This window comes from Dromaius novaehollandiae, chromosome 16 (assembly GCF_036370855.1).
Source record: "Dromaius novaehollandiae isolate bDroNov1 chromosome 16, bDroNov1.hap1, whole genome shotgun sequence".
In the NCBI taxonomy this organism is placed as follows: domain Eukaryota; kingdom Metazoa; phylum Chordata; class Aves; order Casuariiformes; family Dromaiidae; genus Dromaius; species Dromaius novaehollandiae.
Genome location: NC_088113.1, coordinates 10,971,342 through 10,984,302, shown reverse-complemented (window position 1 = coordinate 10,984,302; position 12,961 = coordinate 10,971,342). Strand labels below are relative to the sequence as shown.

Sequence of the window (12,961 nt, the reverse complement as noted above, 5' to 3'; positions counted from 1 at the left end):
CTTGCCTTGTCTGTCCACTAGTATCTTTCATAGGAAAACGGCAAAATGCTGAGAATTTGTTTTTGCTTACATACAAGTAAGACTGCTGTGACTCAAGAGTTTTGAAATGGACTTTACTAAACAAAGATTTTGTTACACAACTGTCTGGAGGAGGAAGGAGGTACATCCACCTTTCTGCATTGTGTGGTTTACTATGAAGTCCAGCTGCCCTCAGGTGGTTAAACGTGAGAACTGCAGGGAAAGAAATTCAACTTAAGGAACTGGTAAAACAGAAAAATCATAATGTGGTTTTTCGTCCTCAACAATGAAGTATATTTTGCAACTATTTTCATTGCAATTTTCTGGTTATTTGACAAAGTGCTATTCTATTGTATCTGAACTATTCACAGCTGGGCAAGGCCCAAGTGCGATTTTTGCCAAAGCTGTTTTCATAAATGGGTTCAGATCCGGGTTCTATTTTAACTGCCTACCTAAATGTTTGAAGAAAAAGAGACCTATGAAGATAACCTGTTTTGGTACATTTCATCTCAATGCTGTGTTTTGGTTGTTAGGAGCTGGTTGCTTTGTGTTACAGTCCACAAAATGAAAGACATGCTAGAAGTGGCAGTTGAGATTGGATGGGTGGAGAGACTCTAAGGATGAAGTCGACCTGGGAGAAATATTTTTTCTTTCAGTCCTTCATCTGAAGTGGATGTGTGGAAAACCAGGTATATGATATGGATTATTAGTGCTTTTAAAACTCAAAGAGTTAGGCTTTCACAAGACAACTGCATTAAATGGGTGCAGTTTGGGAAGTCATTACAGGGAAGAAGCTCAAGGGTATGGATGGATATATGAATACTGCTCATCAGGTAAAGCACATTAAACTAGGAAATGTAGCTTGCTGAGCTTTAAGTGAGGCCAAAGCATGGGCAGAATTGAAATTTGATGTCCTGAGCAGAAGGTGGTCTTGGAAAAAAGGAGCAACAGTAGCAATTCCATACTAAATTACCATCTGAGGCAGTGTTTGTAGGACCTAGAGGTGAAGGGAATGGCTGCCACGCCCAAGAAAGCCCATCTCTATCTGCTGGGAGAATTCCCTGAAGCCTCGTTCCCAGTGGCTACCTAGGTCATTAATCTATCTCCATTTTTGAATAATCTTTGTCTTGGTTGTAGGTTTTCTCAGCAAGTGTTACTTTGTTACTTCTCTTTTTAAGTATTCGGTGTGTTCCCTGTTTGCAGGACAAGAAGTCTTCACAACTGAGTTTGCTACACTCTTTGCTCATTTTTCAACAATATATAAACAACTGCAACTTGAGAAAAGGTGACTAATCTCCAGCTTTTTTTCTACTTAATATATACTATGATTTCTATAAAATGTATCTGCTAAAAACAAACTATTATCTTCTTATTTAGAGTCCTGGCATGCAGGAAAACATCATTGTGAAAAGTAGAAGACAAATGATACTATGAATTATTGTGATAAATTTTTGCACAGTACCTTGTAAGTCTCTTGAGTATTAGATGTGAAGCGCTGGCCATACTGAAGCTAATAAAAGCTTCAGGGGTAAAACCTTGGCTCTGATGAAGCCTACAGTATATTACTTAAGAATAACTACAGTAAGTACAGAGAGTCCTTACCTGACTGAGAGAAGAGATGATGGAGATATACCTACCATGAGACAGAACAGGTAATAGTGTAATATTAAACACTTCCAGGAAAAGCAGGAATAATTTCTCTGACCCTTAGAACCTACCTTTTGTGGTAACAGGCTATAACAATCTGTCTAAAGTAATTTATCTTCCTGTAACTACAGCGTTTCAAGTGTCTGCAGCAGGCCTTCAGCACTTGTGTTGCTCCTACAGCAATAGATCCAGCAGCACACCTACAGTAAGTAAATGAGCAGCTGAAACTCCATCCTTTCTAAAGTACACAGCAAGGGAATTGCTGTCCTTTATTTTAAACTAGAGCAAATTTTTCTCCTGTTTCTGAGAAATTTCTGGCCCAAATAAGCAACCTGTGTTATCCAAATTTTGTTTCATTGTTCTAGAAATTATTGCAAATGCAAACAGTAAACATGCTGTGAGGGTGCAACAGCTTGGAAAAATACCTTTAAAATGCCATAAAATATTTTTTAAAAAGTTTCCAGTATATGCCTTTGCTGTTAACTTAAATCCAATCTCTATTACAAAAGACAACAAAATTCTCAGTCTGCCTTCCACTTTCGGCAAAACAAAAAGCAACCTCCTCCCCCCCCCCCCCCCAAAGAAACAAAACCCCTAAACCCTACTTCTGAGGGAAAAAAAGAGCTTGGTTTCTTTCCTTGATTGCAGTTTTTCCAAATTAATGGAGAGGCTTTTCACTGTTTCTGATGGGCTTCAGCATCTGTACATGGTGCTTATGTGAACAGAGGAAAATAGAGACTGTGGTAGCTTGTCACAAAACTGCTCTAATCAGCAGGTGTTACCCAGTCCTGACTAATGTGGTAATGCGGCTCCATGCAGAAGCTTAGCGAGGAAGGCTTATATGCGCACTGCTAACCCATAGCTTTGTGCTATTTTGTAACTGCTTGAGAATTACTGCATTCCTCATTCACCCTTCTGGAAAAGGATCTGCTGTGGCTCCTAAGCTCTAATACAGCAGAATGGGGATGAACATTGTTAGGAGTTCATGACATGATTGCAGGTGTGGACTGTTACTGTATCTAGGACTGGTGGTATTTTAAGTCCCATTTTTTCAGTAAGAAAATATGTATGTCTGGGGCCCAAGTGTTGGCGTGGGCTCACACTAGCAGTGAAGTCTTCCCTCTGGCTTCCAGGTGAGAGTCTCTGCTTTTTTACAAGAATTAGGAAGCCTGTTAAGACCATGGCATGGAAAGGCTTTGAACACGAAATTATGGGAACATTAACACTTGGTAAATGATGGAGCAAAGGATACCCTTGGAAATGCAATGAATGTGGTATGTCAGTGTGCAGGGTATTTTTGTTTGTTTGTTTGCAGGTCCTTAACGTGTTAGAACTGAGTCGTAATGATAGCAGCTACAGCATCCTCATGCTTACAGCCCCATTCCTAACTTGCACCAATATAATCTCACCAGATACCTCTCGCTCACCTCCTCTATTGCATTTAAGATACAAAACGTTTGCAGATACCTCTCGCTCACCTCCTCTATTGCATTTAAGATACAAAATGTTTACATTGCAGGTTGAGAAGTGTACTAACCTACTAATATTTTTTTTTGGCAGAACACAGTCTGGTATCAACTGTTCTTTTTTAATGATGCTACTAACATGATTTGCTTGGTTTGCTCACCATTGGATTGAGCTATACTAACGCTTATCTGGGAACCTCATCACAGCATACTTCTTGTACTCTGGTTAGTGATGTGATTGAGAAAGGATTTTATGCTCTAACATTGTGTACAAATATCTTAAAACATGGTCAGGTGAAAATGCTGAGCAAGGCCTGGGGTGTGGGTGTGCGTGCCAGCCAGTTCCCACTGCTTACAGATGTTTATGAGTAAATAGGTGTTATAGATTCCTTCTTCTGGCCATCATAGATTCCTGGGACCAGCAAATCCTCATACTCTGGTGAGAGATGAACACCCACCATTGCGATTGGAAGGTGGTGGTATGCCAAGGCTGATAAACAAGTGTTCCTAATGCTGGTTTATGCCACCCTGATCAGCAGAGTTACCATGGGGAAGTAAATGTCGCTAGCTGAGTCAAACCAGGGAGGAACATGGAGAAATCACTTCCAGCAATGACAAGCAGAGTATGGGCAGGCACTAACAGAGAACAGGCCCAAAGCTCCGCCAGGAACTTTGGAGGCAAAAATGAGAGAACTTGAGAATCTTTAAATATGTTCAGACAGCAAAATCTAAGAAGCTTCAGAAAAATCTGTGCTGTTGACTCAAATGAGGCAGGTGTTAGTGTTGCAATTTCAAGCAAGAGCAATTAACTAACTGATTGACAAGCTGTTAAAAACTGAAGTTTTTGCTTTCTTAGGAGTTTGCCATTCCTAGCATTTGTTCTTCTTTCAGTGTTCTTTTAATAAATGGGTGTGTGCTTATCTTGTGAACATCTGTCAATCTTCCATTGAGTTTGATTTCCTTGACCTGTGGCAAAACTTTCTATTATTTGTGACAGTCACACAGCTGGAAAACCTTTAGGGGAAAGATTCTGCCAGACTTGTTTCTCAGCAGGCCCTGAGACAAGCAACACCTCTTCTAGGAAAAAAAACACACTTGATTTTGTTTTGTGTTGTACTCAGCCCAGAGAGAAGCAAATGCCTCCAAAGCATGTAATTAAAGGATGTTTTTGTTCATGCCTGCTGTAGACAAGTATAGCTAACATGTTTTACAGCTGCTGCCTGGCTGCTACTTTTTTGAGCCAAAGGCTGAGACCAGATTATTGTGATCAGATTCTTTGCTTTAGGCTTGCTGAAAATCCCTCTCAAATCTAGCAATGAATCTGTTTCCTGAGGTGAATGTTGTTAGACCCTGGGAGTATCCCTCAGGCTTGTTTAACAGTGTAGCACTTAGGTAACACCAGCAACTTGTGCAACACTTACTTATTGCATCCTGATTCACATGTGATGGACAAGGGGATTACATTACTTGCTACATCTCTCTCTAATGCCTTTTCCAGTGAGGCCCTGATCCGTTTGAGGTTATTTGGGTGCCACAGCAAGCAAGCAAGCAAGAACAGTTTTGAAAGTGGCTCAGAGATTCATCCAAGCCCAGACAGTTAAAATGTTTTGACAGCAAGGATTAACTAGCCAGCTCAGCAGAAATCCTAAAGCTGAATCTTATTTGTAGATGCATTTATTTACATAGAAATAAATATGCACAGCTGCAATATTTGCTTGCATTTTATCTTCCTTTGCAAGATGAGTAGGATTTGCTGACTGTCCATGCTCTCTCCCAGTGGACAGAGCCAGCCGACTGCTCTACCAACAGACAACAGTGGGCCACAGACTGTTTTACATCTGAGGGGCTCTGGCTCTCGGAGTCCTTCCAGTCCAACCCCAGCTTGAAATGGGGAGTATGTATTCTACATATATCACTAGATCCAAGAGTGGCTGGAGAGAAGAGAAGGCAGGTAATCTAGTCCCCCAAAATGTAAACACTTTTTTATTTAATGCCTTTCACTCATCACAAGGTATTTTTTCCCCTACCCCAACCCCCAAACCCAAGATGGCAGCATAAGGCACCGTGTAGACACATGCACAGTCCACATACCATCTATATAAGATTTAAAAACACAGCTATAGTTCTTACCAACAATCCCATGTGTCATTATTATTAATGTACACGATATGATTTTCTCCAGCGTTTGTCCTGGAGAAGTGAACTATTAATTTAGAATGGCAGGACTTTCCCCACCCACCCGCCCCAAAAAGCCAGATTAAAAACACAGGTACAGAGCTTAATACCAGAGTAATGAGATTAGTTCATAAATTAAAAAATACAAAAAAAAAAAATTTCACTCTTATTTTCAGAAGGTCCCATGTGATGTGATGTATTGTGCACAGAGCATGCTCAGAGATTCCTTACTATGTCCTCTTCCCCCTTCAAAAGTGAGAAAACTGACAGCAGACCCAAAATTTCTAGTCTTTTGTGTTTGTCGTTGATGGTAAAAAGGCAGTTACGGCTCTATGCATCCAGCTTAACCATAGAACTGCAGGATCCCCAGTGGGTTATCTGAAGACTTTTCCTCTGTTCAAAGGAAGAAAGACTTGATATAATGTTCTTTGGCTGCAAGTTCTTAAAGGCTTCCACTGAAACGGTTCTCCTTCAAAAAAAGAAAAGCTGCAGTTGCTGTAGGATTTTTTTTTTTTTTTAATAAGAAAATGCTGAGGAATAGGTGGAACCGATGTAATAGTTTTGAGTGAAGCCCTCACAGTACTAAGATGTTTAGGTCTGCTACAAATATTCAAGTTCCAAGGCGTGCCGAAGAGCTTCCAGGTCAGCATGACAAGAGATTCTCCAGAATGGCATGTTGTGCTAGAGTGAAACCAAAAGAGGTGGGGTTTTTTGTTTGTTTTTTTATTTTATACTGAGAGCAAAATAACTTTCCTAGTTCGCACCCTCAGGAACAGAGCTTTGTACTTGGGCCACCAGGCTGTCACGCCATCACAGGCAAGGAGGCTTATCTTAGAGAGGAAGGGAGGGAGTGGGAAGTTCCTATTTGCTGATTAAGTTTCTCCTATGCAGAGAGGAAAACAGATCCTCCACAGTTTGGGAATGTCCTGCTTCAGAGATGTTGGATGTGGGCAGAGTTTCCGAATGTACTATCTACTAAACTTCACCCTCTTATTTTTTTCCTAGATTAACTAGGAACGTGTCTAGAATTACAGCATTCCTAGAAACAATTTCCATGCCACTTAGTGATGTTTTGTCTACAGTAATAAGCTGTACTAGAATCTTCAAAGACTCTCCAGAAAGTGTCATAATCTTTTCCTATAACACATGCTCCAATGCTGGCCTATTTACTACTACTGAAAGCTATTGTGAGTGCTTCATAAACAAGTAAACAATGTATATATAAGAATCATAAAATAAATCTTACTGAAATATAAACAAAAGCTGTAATATCATGCAAAGTCAAAAATGCTTTCTAAGAATTAATTTCCTTTCCAAATTAAATGGAACAGTAGCTCATACTGCATCTTCTGGAAATGCAGAAACTGGTATCAGTGATCAGTCAGATCAGTTGTTCATTTAGTGTACTACTGCTGCCTCAAAGATAGGTGCAATAGGCTTATATGATAACCTATCTTAAAGGAAGTCTCCTAATTCCCACTTACTAATGTACTCTTATGTAATTCCCCAGCCTACCTGTTTTTTCAAATCAGATTTACTATGTTAAATCTGAAGTCATGTATGCAAATGTCCAAGTTCTAATCAGTCAGTTCCTCTTGAAATGTCTCTTGTGTCTGGATTAAATCTGGAAAGGTCAACTGTCTGTGACCTACTAAATCTTCTTTATAGTAGCTTGATTCAGTTCAGGAAAATTGTGTATACACTCTTGGAAAACAAGACTTGCATCTGAAAGAGGAGGAAGTATCAGCTTTTTGTGAGTGCTATGAAATTACTGAGGTTCAATGACACAGGGGATCTGAGATAGACACAGTAATCTAGTACAGTATAAACAGTACTCCGAAGACACAGCTCTGATCTGCATATAGAATTTGTAACAACATTTGGGATTTTGATTTTTCTTAGCCTCCTCCCAAAAAGCTGGTATCTGTATGGTCACTGATATGTACACAGTTATAAAGGTACAGAAAGCCATAATCAGCAGATGTTACTTGCCTTCCAGTGTGGGCATAATTTCTTAAAAAAAAAAAAAAAAATTACTAAATAATTCTACTATAAACATACCGCCTCAGATAAAAAGCCTGGACAAAGCTTTACACAATATGTATTTCCTAGATAGATGACTCTGCTGAAGGAAGATCCTTTACCAAGTGTACCTACCTGTGTAAAAAATCTCCAGTGGTTCCATATGTTTATTTTACAGATTGTCTATTTACACTCCTCTAATGTTTAAATACAGCTCATCGTCTCTCCGGTATGTTGCCTATCAGTAAACAATTATTTCCTTGAAGCTATTTATCAGTGTGTGTGGAGACAGCAAGCAAACACAGACATCTGAAGTGACTGGAATCCATTGCTCCGTATGTTCACTTCAGAAGAGAAAAGTTATTTCCTTCTTCCTCCCCCTTTGCTGGTGGTTATTAAATCCCTTCCATTAAATTATCTATTTTTCTTTCCTTAAAGAGAAGAAAACTTGGCCTCCCAGCCACTCCTGTTGTTCACCTTTTACAGATTTATCACTCTTCAGACAGGTGAAGAAAAACGACCCACTAAAATGGAGATATTATCAGTGCTGTCGGCAAAACAGTGAAAGGCTCTCTGGCCTTTTTTTTTTTTTTTTTTAATAAAGCTCAGGTGTGTAGCAGCCTTGACTAATGATTGTCATCAATCAAACAAGGCGACAGCCCAGCAAAGAATGTGGTCCATTAACGGGAGAGCTGCTTAGGCCAGGAGACACAGGCAAGAGGGATTCTGAAATCCTGCCTATAGAAGATTATTGAACCTTCCCACTTCTTCATACTGCCAGAGAGCCTGGCAGCCTTTGATGCAGTCATGTTCACTGACCCACTACCTTTGAAGTATGGCACTGGGCTGTCAAAAGCAGCAGGCTATTACCACTTCATTCCCAGTCAGGCATTTTGGATTCTTCTCTGAGGGCTCCTTAACCCTTCATGAACTAGAGAACCATCTACAGATCTGGCTAATTCTCAAAACGGAGTTTTACTGTCCTTGTTTCCACTGGCAAGAGGAAATAGATACATAAAAGAGAGGGTTTCTGCTGCTTTTTCTGCTGCTTTAAAGATACAATTCTGGGGAACAGAACAGGTGCTTACCGTCTTACTTGCTGGGATCCCTTTCTCCCTGGGCTTGTGCACCCAATGGGACTACCTTGCTCGGCAAGTGCTTGCAGAATCCTCATTCAGAATGGCATGTCAGGTCCTCTAGCACAAAGTTCAGCTGCATAGCTGAGTTGCTGTGCTAAAATTATCGTACATCACCAAAGCTGCAAGTCATCTGGGTGCCTATTAAAAAATTCACTAGTTTGCTGGAGATGAGGTTCATGCAGTCACTTCCTGCATCTCAACTTACGTGCAATACTCTTTGCATATTGAGCAAATGCAGCTCAGTCACGTTTCTGCAGTCACATCAGGAGCACAAGACCCAGGATGCACAAAGTCAGCCTATCCTGCAAATGATGCTTTCCACAAACAAATTGTATTCCTGTCTCAATAAAGCCAAGTAAATGCAGATTCCAGGCAGTTTCCATTCTAAAGATTAGGAACTGAAAGCTTTGGCAGTTCAATTCTCACATCTTACAACTCAGTTGATGTATCTGACTCCCTTCTTTCAAGTCTGGTCTTTCCTCTCCATATTCTTCTACCATTCTTGGGTTTCTCTGATACACTGATATCCCTGGTGTATGACTGATGGTATTCCCTAACGCATCTCTCAAATCTCTCTTTTCGCACTAAATCACTGTAATCAGAAAGCCTTTGGTCTCAAATTTTGCTCTTATCTCCTCTAAGCTCTGGTGTTCCAGCTTCTCTCCTCTTACAGTCTACCCAAAACAAAGGAGCTTCAGCTGATCCCTAAAAATACAGTTCAAGTTTCCCAGTGACTGGAATGTGGATACTAATGACTGGAAGACTCAATGGGATACACAGGTTAGTCCATTTAATTCTTTCTAAGGCTACCAATGTCAGTGGGACACATCTGTTCAGTGAGCATGAAGTGTTACCCAAACTTTGGGCTTGTTATTCCTGACCATAATGCTTTCAGAGCCTTCCACTTTACTTTGCGTTCGGTGTACCTCCATTATTTCATTTTGGTTGTGAAATTAATCAATCGCATTGGCCCACAAATCATTAATAAAGGCAGCAACTCAGTATTATAATGTCCCTTTGGTATTTACTCTAATAACTTTAGGCCCTGTGACCACACTAAGTCATATATACACACACATATATGTATATGTGCGTATGTATATACATACAGATTTTAATAAATCACTCAAAAAAACCCAAGAGTTTGGAATTTATAGGAGTAATGTGTATAGATCAGAAGCTGACCCTGCTTGCTGGTCTGAGATCACACACATGGAGTTTTCCTTTTCATGTGTTCAAAGCCATCTTTATTAAGCAAGAGTAAGTCCTGGAACATGTGGCAGTAGAGGGACTACCTGGAAAATTGCACTAGCTGCCAAGGTGGGGAGATTTACAGTAAGAAATTTCTCACAAGGTTGTTGAGTATTTTGCATATGAAGAAATGAGACCAATTGTAAACTGTTGCAAAGGGAAGGAGTTTCATTAAAAGCTTAAATAAAGAAAAGGCCACTGAAATGAAAACTTGGAAGAATCCAGGATGGCATCCACAGACTGTACCTTTTTTGCTCCCTGTTCCTCTTCAACACCATCTCCTATTACAATATACACGGCTTTTCTTCCAAACCTTTGCATTATTCTTTCAAAACAGCTCTCTTTCCCTGAGCAACAGAAGAGAAGACACATTTGTTACCTGGACACATATGGCAGGTGGGGCTGGCACTCAGCTGCTGGAACTGCAGCTGGGACCTCATTAAACTTGCCTCTACATTTCTCATTTTCTGTTGAAATTAGAACCTAACTGATTCTCCATCTGAGATGGAGTCTCTCCATCTCATGACAGCTACTAGCACTTTCTTTATCAATTGGGAACTTCCAAGTGCTGCCGGAAGCTTTCCATAAGCTATGTGACATCTGATGCTTTGCTTAGACCCACAGTTGGTAGAGTGATGTGACAGTCATGGCATTCAGTTTTGAGAGACCTTTTCTGTTCATTCCAGTTGTAACCAGTCCTACCAATATTCAGTACTCACACAATTCTTCATAAAGCTAACTCAGCACACTCCATCCCTCTCTCCCTTAGTAACAGCATCCCAACTGCGCTTTTGTAACAGGTTGAACCAGACTATCTTCCTCCTAGCTGTGTGCAGTAGGACATCCCTGCATGCCACAGATGCTCCAAAGGATGGTTATCTTTCAGGCTCTCTTCCCCGTGGAGACATTTGGGTAGACTTAGATTTTCTGCAGCCTGTGCTAGCTTAAGTATGAGCAGTCAGGCTGCAAATTAGCGATGTGCAAACAGTGCCAAAAATAAAGCTCATATGTTGCTCGTTGCAATCAGTTGGACAGATGTGCCTGATTCAGGGACAAAACTTCAATCAATCATTGGCTGAGGCCTTAGTCACTTTGATCTTACCTGTTTTTGTTGCACTGTAAATGTTTTCAATGGGGAAGACAGTGCCCAGTCCATAGAGAAGCACTTTAGCAAGAGCTGGTATAAGCTGAGTTGTGGTGACCAACACATTCACACAGTTAGACCTAGAAAACAAAAACGTTAGTAGGAGTGGCAGTCTGTGTTTCCCTCTTCTACTCTGAGCTGAAAGACGGCAGGAAGCAAACCTCTCCTGCAACTGCAAGGAAGTTCCCAAGCCATTGCAGATTTTGCAGCTCAGGGCAGACATCTTGAGTACTGGTCATGTCTCTTTAATAAACTAGCGGAATGAAAAAAACTCCATGAAAGAAAGCAGCAGTGATGCAGCCTTACTGCATGCATGCCAGGATCTATTTTGTGGAAATTCAACCACCACATAGTAATGTCCACGCTAGGTTCTTTGAATGAACATGTTCAGGCACGGAAGGGCCCTTTTCTCCCTTTCCTAGTCTCTCGTAAATCTGCTCACGACAGGTGTGCCACAAATGATGTAGCCAAAGACAGGCAGGAAAAAGGACTGCTTTTTCTTTTGCTCAGTTCATCATCTCACGCTCACCCCAGCCCTTGATAATACAAGTCTGCAAAACATGTGCAGACAGGCCTCCCACAGGTTTGGCCAGCAAAGTCCCATAAATGTGTCTCAATTTGTTTAGACGGGGGAAAAGAAGGGAAGCAAAGGAGATCCTGGATCAAGCCTGTAGGCAATTCTTTAAGCTGTTCTTACCGGGAATGTATCAAATTCAGAGCCTTCAGAGCATGTGTGAGCCAGAGATCAGTCAGCGCTTCAAGTTCTGCTCTCAACTGCAGCCAGGTTTCCCTCTTAGGAGCGCCTATTAAACCTGCAAGCAAGGAAACATCTTTTGTAGGTGCACAGCAAGGGAGTCGCATAGCTTTGTATGCCAGTGGCCTCCTGTTTTCCCCTGGTTGCATTCGGCGTCCGGCCTTTCCCACCGCCCTTCTCCCATTTGTGGGATGGGAGCTGCTTCCCACTGCCCCGTGGGGGCACAGCTCTGCCCTGCCCTGCGGCAGGTCCCCACCCCAGCACCCTGCTACGCTACCGCAACGACTTTCTCCTGCTCGGCTTCCTTCAAACCCGCGTGAATGGTACTGGCTATCTGCGGTCCGCAGAACCACGCTGTAACACCTTTCTTGGGATTCCCGGTAAGCTTGTATGTGAAACGAGCCAGAGGACTAACGAGCAGCGTGGCGGGGCTGTGGCCTGAGCTGAGGGACGTTTGAAGCCAAGAAGGAGCTGCTTCTACTGAAAAGCTGTGCACCATTTCCAGTCATGTGGATAGGATATTTCTCCAGTTAAAAAAAAAAAAAAAAAAAAAAAAGGCTGCAGAGGTATTCTTACTTTTGGTCCTTTCCCTACCCAGTCACAGACCTGGCAATAATGTTCTGAACCTGAAGCAGAGCAACTTGGTGAACAACTAGCTGTAACCAGCTGAAAAGAAGGAACCTAGGGCATCCTGTTACCTGGTGATACTGCTTTGGGGGGGTTAAAAACAAGTGGCTATGCCACAAGAACAAGAGATCAGCCATGAGTTCTTCTGAGGAAAAGCCACTATATTTAGTTTTGGACTGTTTGCATGTTTACTAAGCATTTTGGAAAACTGGGAAAGGTTGCTTTCCTGCTGAAGAAATTCTAAAATAAAGCCCCATGCTCAGACTTCGGTCCTTCTCCAACCACTGTAGCAGGTAGGTCAGCTCACCTCCTGCAAAGCCCATACGGAACACTTACCGAAGGCTAATGGCTGAGATACTTGCTCAGCTCACTGTGAAGTACTCTGATTTGGCTGCTCTCCGTGCCTCCCCCAGAGCACGTCCCTAGCAGAACGGGGTCAGGAGTATTTTGGACGATAAAAGGCCCACCGGGTGCCCGGCAGCGGACACTTACCGCCTACGTTGTTTTTGTAAGTGTTGTACATCTCTTTCACCCGACGGTAGCGGAATGCTAATTTCCTCATCCAGTCGACTCCCCCGTGAACGCCAGAGCCCAGGCAGAGGTTTGCGCTGGCCGTTGAACTGTGAAAGCCGTCTGCTGAGAAGTTGTACGTGCTGGGAGAGGGAGGAGGCAAGGGGACGAGGTCAGGGCAATTACAGGTGACGCGGTTCAAGCAGGG

At 41.9% G+C, this 12,961-nt stretch overlaps 1 protein-coding gene across 12 annotated transcripts in view; it reads right to left on the bottom strand.

The window, feature by feature from the left end:
• Nucleotides 1-5,098: 5,098 nt before the first annotated feature.
• The window catches only part of EYA2 (EYA transcriptional coactivator and phosphatase 2), a 98,658-nt gene continuing 90,795 nt past the window's right edge, over nucleotides 5,099-12,961 (bottom strand). For 11 of the 12 annotated variants that reach the window (XM_064521454.1, XM_064521455.1, XM_064521460.1 and 8 more), the window contains 5 exons: nucleotides 12,736-12,896; nucleotides 11,560-11,674; nucleotides 10,821-10,942; nucleotides 9,965-10,065; nucleotides 5,099-5,987 (listed from right to left, as the gene is read on the bottom strand). In XM_064521454.1, the coding sequence (XP_064377524.1) occupies nucleotides 5,907-5,987; nucleotides 9,965-10,065; nucleotides 10,821-10,942; nucleotides 11,560-11,674; nucleotides 12,736-12,896 (580 nt within the window). In that variant the 3' untranslated portion in view covers nucleotides 5,099-5,906. Of the gene's footprint in view, nucleotides 5,988-6,821; nucleotides 7,032-9,964; nucleotides 10,066-10,820; nucleotides 10,943-11,559; nucleotides 11,675-12,735; nucleotides 12,897-12,961 lie in introns of all 12 variants that reach the window. The other variant, XR_010391880.1, reaches the window with a different exon arrangement.